This window comes from Phalaenopsis equestris, unplaced genomic scaffold (genome assembly GCF_001263595.1).
Source record: "Phalaenopsis equestris unplaced genomic scaffold, ASM126359v1 Scaffold000551, whole genome shotgun sequence".
Taxonomy (NCBI): Eukaryota; Viridiplantae; Streptophyta; class Magnoliopsida; order Asparagales; family Orchidaceae; genus Phalaenopsis; species Phalaenopsis equestris.
The window spans coordinates 338792-348398 of NW_018164991.1; the positions used below are offsets into that span (position 1 = coordinate 338792).

The following is a 9607-nucleotide window of genomic DNA, read 5'->3' on the forward strand; positions in this document are numbered from 1 at the left end:
ATGTAGTACACAATTCTAGAAAGCTGGCAAGATGTAAGTTTGGATCTTTAGTTTGTGCTCCCCTAAATCTATTATTTGATATCATTTGGATAATAACATGTTTAAATTCAAATGAATTAGCCACTACAATAGTTTTTTGAATACTACAATGAAGTTCATCTACTATAGGGTTTTCATAATCTCTTAAAGGTCTACATTCTTGATTAATTTCAGCATTTTGATTATTTTGGTTTGCTATTTCTTAAAATTTTTTGTCTTTTTCTATATTTATGAATCTTTTTATTTTTCTATTAGTTCTTTCTAATTCAGAATCGTAGGACACTAGTCCTTTAGAACCTGAACTACGCATACATTACTACAAAATAATATAAAATAAAATCACACAAACAAGAACTTATATAAAAATAGCAATGTAATATTCCTATAATAAATCTAAAAGTTTAAATAAGACTTTCTAAAAATAGAAATTTGCTTTCTAAAAATTTTTTCACAAATTTTTATTCTCCCCAGCAACGACACCAAAAACTTGATCTCGATTTTGTATGACAGTACGATGTATGCGATTATATTCTTAATTTTTCCTTGCTTATATTTCTTACTTTGCAACGGTGCCAAAAATTTGACTTTGATGCAAATAAGAATGCAATTATTATATTTAAATATGGGATACTATGAAAGCATACGTAACATTATCAAGTAATATATGACTTTTTGATTAAGGCCCAAATATTGAACCCACAGGGAGAAATATAATATGTAACTAAATCAGATGAAATTAGATAACAAATTCTACTTTGCAAAATATTCTTACTCAAACTATAGAAGCTATAATATAAATGAAAGTTCGATTCATTTTGGTAATTATTTTTTATAATTAAAAATAAAGTAAACAACTAACTAAATTTAACTAGATCTTTGTAAGAAGAAGGCAATATAAATAACATATTTTTTTTCTTATCATGAATTAGTAACAAGTATAGGAATTATGTTGTTGAAGTATTCAAATTATTTTGTGTCAATAGGAGCAATAATATTCTTTACCCTTACTAGAGATGCTATAAATAACATTGGCTAATTTAAAATTTGAATAGTCTTGAAGACGGGCAAGGTAGGAAAGATACTAGCCCTCACTCTAGAGTTCCCTCTTCTCCCTCCACCTGAGGGCTAACATCTCGTATCAAAACCTAAAACTATAAACCAATTTGGGGACCTTAGCCTGTCACTCTAAAGTCCTCTAATTATACACCCTTCAAAATTTATTTCCCTATTTGTTTGCACTCAATCATTTGAATTACATTCTCATTCATACAATCTCATGTGATTCTTAGCATTAGTTAACTGAGCAATATTATCTTAGATCTTACATGTTCCCACAATAGATTTTAACATCTTAATTGACTAAATCAAGAAGTAAATGAAGTACAAGGTTTAAAATCATCACAACTTCTTCTAACATTAAATTTTATTACTTCACACAATTTTTTTTCAAAACTTAATCACTTTTCATTTTAAGGAAAAAGGTAAAGAAAAATACTTATAATTCATGAAGAAAAAACAACCACACATTTTGAAACAAACAAGATGTCTAAATTAAAACTAAATGTGGTCACAAAGATTAAAAACTTATCTCAACTCCTCTCCACCAAACTCTTCAAGTTTCTTTGAATCTCTTCTCTTCCTTTCTCTTACAATACTCTCTACTCACATACTACAACTTCTCTCTTATTCTCTTTAAAAATATATCCTAATTAATCTAAGAGAGAAAGACGTCGGCGGTGTCTAGAAGGGGGGCGGTGACTCCCTCTTCAATTCAATCCAAGTCCTTCTTTTATAATGTTTCAAAAGGTGTCTTGGTGTCTCTTCAAAATGTGTCCACATTCAATGAATCTTCCAAGAGTTGCCTCCTTTCAAAAGCCAATTAAATGTATTTTCGTGTCCATTAACCATTTCTCACATTTTCAGCAAGAGTTTCTTCAAACACCTCTTCAAAAACTCATCCAAATTCATTGAATCACAAAGTAACTTCCTCTGGAGTTTAAGCGCGAGTACTTGGCACTTAGGCTTGGCCTTCTCGGTTTTACTGGTGCTTAACCGCCAGTTTTGATCGCTTAGACACCACAATTCTTTTGCAGATCTTCTTCATTTTTGATCCAAATTTTATTCTTTTTCACTCCTTTCACCTTATTCATTTGATTGTACCTGAAAAAAAACACACAGACACCTTCCATTAAAGCGCAATATCTCAAAAATATGTAAAAAAATGTGTACATAAATGCTATATATTTTAGGTGTATCAGGAATCAAGCTTCCAAAGATAGCTAAGGAAGCCAACTGAGGTAGAGAAAGCTAGATCACAAATCTATGGATTCAACATCCCAAGTTATTAAGACATTTTTTCTACTTGATCGAGAATGTATTCAACCCAACTTAAACAAAAACTTCCTTGTCAGCAAACTGTCGCTTGTGGCATACAAGGATATCTTATCATAATAAATTGTATTTAGTTTCACACACACACATGACTTTATTATTATTATTATTATTATTATTATTATTATTATTATTATTATTATTATTATTATTATTATTATTATTATTTATGATATTATAGCATATGGATGTTAGTATAGAAGTGCATTGTTACAATCATGCACAAGATCATAAGCATAAAAGTATTAAAGAGTTTTTAAATATATGCAATTCTTTTGTTGATGAAATACTATTTAAGATTCACAATTAAATGGCATCAGCCATCCTACAAGTATATAGTCGTCATGATTATTTTATTATTTATGCTCGATGCCACAAATCCTTTTCATATATGATTTTTTAGATAATAGTTAATTGTTGAGTTTTATTCATTAAATTTTTTCATTAAAATGTTTCTTGTAGCAGGTTCTATCAAACTACTCAGTGACTCTCATTATAGGAGCAAATCTTTCAGACATAGATTTTATTTTGGTATTTTAATTACATACTAGTTCTAGTTACATTTATTTTAAGTTTAGGAGCTTCGTTGATTTATCTATCACTACATTTTTTCTAATTAATTATCTGTTATACCTTTAGTTGAATAAATAATTAATTTTTTTTTATGAAATAGAATAAAACATACTTTGGATTTCTCACTTTAATTCTTATATTTCTTTGATGTTAATATTTATTTTATGAGTAGAAATTAGGTTCTATATTCTTTGTTCATTTCTCTTGTTGTCGGGATATGATTTATAGGTCTTAATGAAGCTATGTTGTTGTAGCAATTGACATTAATATGATAACTAGCCAACTCTATTATCTTGACAATGATTATTTATTGTTTTATGATGAGAGCTTAATGAAAATGATCCTCAAAAAGGGCCTAAGTGAGTGCTTCTTAAGCAAGAGTCAGCTTAAGAGATTGGACATACAACATTTATCTCTAAAAATAAGTAGGAAAAGAGTAATTCTTTTAACTCTTGTCCTATGTTATGAAAAGCTTGTAATTATGTTAATGAATTCTGGATGCTGGTGAACACAATTACGAATTACCATTTGAAATTAAAGATGGAAGTAATTCTTTCCAAAGGAACGTAAGAAGCCACCATACCGACACCTCCTTGCACATGGCAAAAGAATGCACCAATTAAACTAACCACATCAGCGATAGTAAGAAAAGAATATATAAACTCAAAATAGGTAACATGGTTTGTAGGATCGGATCCTCCATTGTAAGAAATGAGTGATAAAATCTTAGGTTAGTGAACTATATTTTTAATAAATCTACGAGGAAGAGGAGTCTCATAAAACTGATCTCCTATTGAACACAACCTCCTCTATCTTAAGATGGGATCAAACAATAAAACTCGGAGCTCGGCAATGTTCATGATGGACATGGTAAATTCCTCTTATGGTGAGAAAGATCAAGATTGACTTATGAGAGGCACTCAAAGATGTTATGGATCATCTTTTTTTATGATCCTTTCTTTTTCTTACAATCACTCTGAAGCTACGGCCACTGTATCAATCAATATTTTGATTCCTATTCATTGGCATTTCCACGCAAAAAAAACATATCTTATTGATATTTGATCCAAAGCTATTTGTTGAAAGAGCCTATATCATTACTGCAGCTCCAATGCATTTCCACATTTCTTGAAACAATGTCATAATGCCCCATAAAGATCAAACTGCAGCTCCAATGCATTTCCACATTTCCAAAAACAATGTCATAATGCCCCATAAAGATCAAACTGCAGCTCCAATGCATTTCCACATTTCCAATATAATCATTGCCACTATAACCATCTAAGCTCCGATAATGAATAGCAATAAGGAAGATTTACATGCCTACCACTCAAGTCTATTGATCATATGAATCCAAATCTAGAGTATAAAAAACATGAAAGGAAAAAAAAAATCCGCTTTGTAATTTTACAGAAAAAGCAATTTCTCTGTATATATGCATGAAAATTCTTCATAAAAAAACATAAAAAATCAATTTCTCCATGAAATATCTGCAATGTAATCAAGCTCCCCCTTCAATAATTTTTCTAGGTTTCCTCTATAAAAAACATAAGAAAACATTTTCTCTGTGAAACTTGATCGCATGAAAGAAAAAAAACATTCTAATCATAGAACTCGGAAAAAAATTTCGAATCATTTCTTTACTGGAGACAGGAACCCTAAAATTATGAATCATAGAACTTGGATGAGTATATCTCACAATCCACGAACTACAGAGGAGCGGGATCGAGCAACAGAGGAGACGGGAAAGCTTGAGGATCGAGGAACAGAGGAGACGGGAAAGCTTGATCGCACAGTTTGGGCAACAACAGAGGATCATGATCGAGGGACAAAGGAGACGAGATCGAAGGGCTGAAGGGTAATAAGCTCACCCTGAACGCGGAACGCAGGCCTCTCGGAGCGGCAAAAGATTCAGGGAGGAATAGTGAAAAATTTTACGTGCGGTAGTCAGCTGCCCAACGAACGCGTAAAACAAACAGGATCACGGCATTACGAAATCGCCGGACGCAGCATATAAACTGCGCCAAACGGCCCCTTAATTACATAATCAAATAAGTTATTTCAATTAGAAACAAAAAAAAAAAAATGAATCAAACTGGATCTTTCTAATATTTAGCCAACCTGAAAATAAAAAAACAACTTCACTGAGCAAAATGTAAAATTTCATGTGAAAAAAGATGATTGATTAAAGCTTGTTATTTTAATTGTGCAGAATATATCATACATATGATATGATTAAATATAAAGTTATCGTTATTTTAAAAAGATTACATTAATAACTACATAACCAGCTAATTGCTTGCCACAATTTGGCACTTTAGGCCTGCTCCCCAGTCGGAATATATTACATTGTTGGCAATCTTGACTTCATTCGATTTTAACAGGTACGGTGGAATCTGAAAGCATATATCACTATCATCTGTAGGACATGCATCATTTCAGGCAGGCTTTAAAGCCCTTTGGCCAGTGCTGCTTCAGCGGCTTCTTCGAGCAAAATTTATGGGACATCTGTGATTATTTCTTTCTCTTTATTTTTTTCTATTTTAATTAAAACTAAAACTTATCTCGTCAATTAAACAATAAATCAAGTTATTTTAAAAAATCTTCAAATTTTCTTGAATGATTTTAAAAATAAAATTTATTTATTTTTAAATAAAAAGTTAAAATACTTAAAATATTTATTAAATAATTATACTTTTTAAAAGGGATATTACACTTAAAATATTGCTAACGCCTAAGAGATTGTCTTAAACAGTCAAATTCTTATATTTACATGTGTCACACAATCAAACCATTAATAAATTGGTAAAAGTGAAAATTATGTGTTGGAATTTTATCATGAATATTGGAGATATAATTTTATCATGAATATTGGAGTTATAATTTGAAAAATGGTTGAAAAAAGGTGAGAGATTTATACATAACTTCGAGCATTAAGCATTTAGGACCCGTTTGGAGCAGCTTAAAAGTGCGGGCGGCGTTTTGAAAACGTCAACGTCCCGTTTGGTTAGCGCTTATTGACAGATTATTCAAAATTGTGTCTTAAAATTTGTGAATGACGCGGACCGCGGGATGACTCCTGCGGTCCGCGTTTTGTGAATGAAATTTTACCTATTGGCCCTTCGAAACATTCCCGCGTCCTGCCCCCTTTGATCACGTCTGCCCTAGCTGCGTCGAGCTCCCCCTTCCGCTTTAATTCGCGTCCTGCCCTGGCTGCGCCGAGCTCCATCTTTCGCTCCAGTTTGCTCTTCTACCCTAGCCGCTTCTCCCTACTCCATTTGGACGGATCCCTCTCTACCCGGCAAGCACCTCTCCATTTCTTTGGACTAAAGAACATTCATGTAATCTTCCCCATTTCAACTTCCTCCTTTCTTCTTCTTCTCATTCTTGATTTCCAACATATACAACATTCCTTTGCTCGTCTGTCCTAACCGCTTCTCCCTACTCCCCCATTTGGCCGAAATGCTATGTTTGTAAATATAGAAGTTTAGGTGTGAGATATGTAAATACTTATGAATTGTGTGCTACATAAATTGTGTGCTACAACTTATGAATTGTGTGCTACATACGTAAATTTCCCATAATTTTTGAGTTTTTTTTTTTCAAATTCTCTCCATCTGAAAATTCTCTCCATCTGACTGCAAGTCGGAGCAATAATAGTCTAGGTGCTCACTTCCTGCATATATAACACTCCATTTTGTTAATATGACTTGTTTAATAATTTTTTTGACTTTAATTACTTATAGTTAATGTAATTGATTTTCCTGCTCTTCCTATGGTACATTGAATACATATTCTCACTAGCTTTAAGAATTGTAGATGTGTAGCTTTACTCTTAATAGATTTGTAGATGGACTCTCTTGAGCGGGGAGTATATCTTTTTTTTTTCTTTCAACTGTTATTGTAGTGTTTTTTGGTTGCGAACAACTCCACTGTACGTGACAAAATGATCATTTTTCACAATAAGCTGAAAATCAGTTGTTCTCAAACCACATAAACCAAACATCATAACAATTTATTCAGTTCAGGGGTAAAATTGTCATTTATCCAGAAACAGCTGCAAATCAGCTGTTTTCTAAACACACAAACCAAACAGCCAGTCAACTTATTCGGATTAGCTGCTCATCAGCAAATTTTCATGATCAGCTGCTTATCAGCAGAAGCTGGATAAGCTGCAGCTGCCGCGCAGCTGCAGATTCTCAGCTTTTCAGCTGCAGCTACGCTGCCCCAGGAAGCAGCTGTAGGCAAGCAGATGCATTTAAGCGAAATAAGAGCAAATCAAAATGGATTCTAAATCTATTTAAGTTGATTTTGAATTTCAAGCAATTTATGGCCGATTTTAAGGACTTCACCTGATGTTAAATTTTTTCTTCTGAATTCTTCAAAAGTTGATATTAACCAAGGGCATTTACATACATACCACATATTTCTTGTGTTAACATATTAGACACCTAACCTTTTATATTTACATATATAACACTCAAAATTTTAACATCATATAAGAAATACTACTCTTATTTTTTAAAATAAAATACAACCTCTCTTATATAATTTTATCACATCAAAATATTATTAATATAAATATGAAAGTTTGTGTTAAATATGTAAATGCATAAGACGTATGCTACGCTATTTTTCACATACATCAACACAAATGCACTAATTGAAACCTACAGCTCAAGGGTATTTCATCTTTAAGAAATTTGTAATCAAATCAGCTTCGAGCTAAATGCAAATAAATGCTCCAAATTGCTAATTGCAAATAAATGCTCCAAATTGCTAATTGCAAATAAATGCTCCAAATTGCTAATTGCAAATAAATGCTCCAAATTGCTAATTATCCGCAAATATACTATTATGTGTTAGATCCGTAAAATAATCTTCCATAACCATTTATAAATAGTTTTAATCCTTAGTAAAATAATTTATTACATCACCAGGGCACATAAAGTAACTTCTATCACCAAACACCCATAAGTTACAATTATTTTGTCTTTCTAACAAATTACAAATCAATCACATATTAACCAACGCATTAGTAATCTGTTCTCAAATGACAACCATTTCATTTGCACCTTCCCATTCCTTAGTACAAATGGTTGATTGTTCGCTGTTATCTCGTAACATAGACTAACAATTTGGTTTTCAGATGGGTCTTGAACTACTTCCTGTTGATTTGCTTCAGCATTGAGGAAGTCAACGTCATATCGAGACGGGTGCCGCCTAATATAATTGTGTATTGTCATTGTCGCTATCACAATCTGTACCTGTTTTGAAAACGGGTAAGGAGGCATATCACGTAATATCACCCATTGCTTCTTCCAGACACCAAATGTCCTCTCGATGGCGCCTCGCAAAAGGAATGCTTTTATTGAACACCTCTTTTCCGCTTCTTGTAACATTACTTGCTCGTTCGAAATCATGTATATGATATTAGTATCAGGATAGGGTTTGAGATACCCTCGCTGCAACGGATAACCGACATCCACCAAATAATACTTTCCTGTAAGGTGTTGAACCTTCATTTTCACATTAAAAAAAATACAATAAAGATTTCGTGATGCAACATACCTTGCGGAGGATGGGGAAAGCTATAATGCGGATTCCGTGTTGCACTCTTGAAAATCCTGCTGTCATGCGCACTACCCTCCCAACCAGACATGATAAATGTGAAAAACATATTAAAGTTGCAAACTGCCCTGACATTTTGCGTTGGGGTTCCACTACGTCCTATAAATGCAACTTTCTCATTACTTGAAACTCGTGCATCAACGTGTGTTCCATCTATCGTACTGATGCAATCCTAAACATGTGTCGTTACTAATTCATTAATTACTGTCATGCTTTCATCTTAAATTTCAGTAAAATAAGATTAAATATGTACCTTAAAGAATGACATATAGCGTCGATCGTGGCGAATCTCCGCAGGAGTTTGTGAAAACGTTGGGTCAGTTGGCTTTATGACTTGTTTGGCGAGGCTCACCAAAGCACTCAAACCCACTGAGAAGTACCTTCTAATCGTCTCTGATGAGTGTTGGAAGCATTCCATCGCACCACGCATTGACTCGTTCTGTGAAAATATATAAAGAGTAATCGCCAAGACCTCACGGTCAGTCATCCTCATAGACCCATTGAGGCCATGAGATCCAATGAGTTCTGCTAAAAGATCTGTAAAAACATCCTGTGTCATGCGGAACATGTTGTGAAATCTTGTGGGATGCCCGACAAGCATTTCTGCAACCCATTTGTCTCCAAAATGTGATGATGTGTAACAGGGAGAACGGTTGATATATGTGTTGTAGTACTCTACAAGCAAGTTGATAGCTGTGTTTCTCCTTCTACGACGTATTTGGTTTGGGTCCATAATGATGTATATTGGACACATTTTGACAAAGAAAACTAAATTATTAAGCTAATCATCACTATGAAAAGAAGTCTATTATTTAACCTGTGACAAGTAATAACACGAGCATTCAGTGTAGACCAGAGTAATGGACTTCTAAGGAATTTTTACCAGCAGATTAGATTTTCGCAGTTTTCATAAAGATAGTTATATCTAAAAAAACAAATTAAAATGAAAGGTCTCAATCAACAACAGTTCAAA

The 9607-nt window shown here is 33.1% G+C and overlaps 1 protein-coding gene across 1 annotated transcript; it reads right to left on the bottom strand.

Annotated features, from left to right (window-relative positions):
• Positions 1 to 8015: 8015 nt before the first annotated feature.
• Positions 8016 to 9388, bottom strand: LOC110029112. The gene is made up of 3 exons (XM_020731237.1): positions 8888 to 9388; positions 8575 to 8806; positions 8016 to 8506 (listed from the first exon to the last, which is right to left on the bottom strand). The coding sequence occupies exons 1-3, from the start codon at positions 9386 to 9388 to the stop codon at positions 8016 to 8018; spliced, it is 1224 nt and encodes a 407-aa protein (XP_020586896.1).
• Between the last annotated feature and the right edge of the window lie 219 nt (positions 9389 to 9607).

Coding starts and splice junctions, on each gene's coding strand:
- LOC110029112 (XM_020731237.1), bottom strand. CDS start 9,388: ATGTGTCCAATATACATCATTATGGACCCAAACCAAATACGTCGTAGA. Junction 8,807..8,887: donor GCTATATGTCATTCTTTAAG/GTACATATTTAA, acceptor ACACATGTTTAG/GATTGCATCAGTACGATAGA. Junction 8,507..8,574: donor CTTTCCCCATCCTCCGCAAG/GTATGTTGCATC, acceptor AACACCTTACAG/GAAAGTATTATTTGGTGGAT.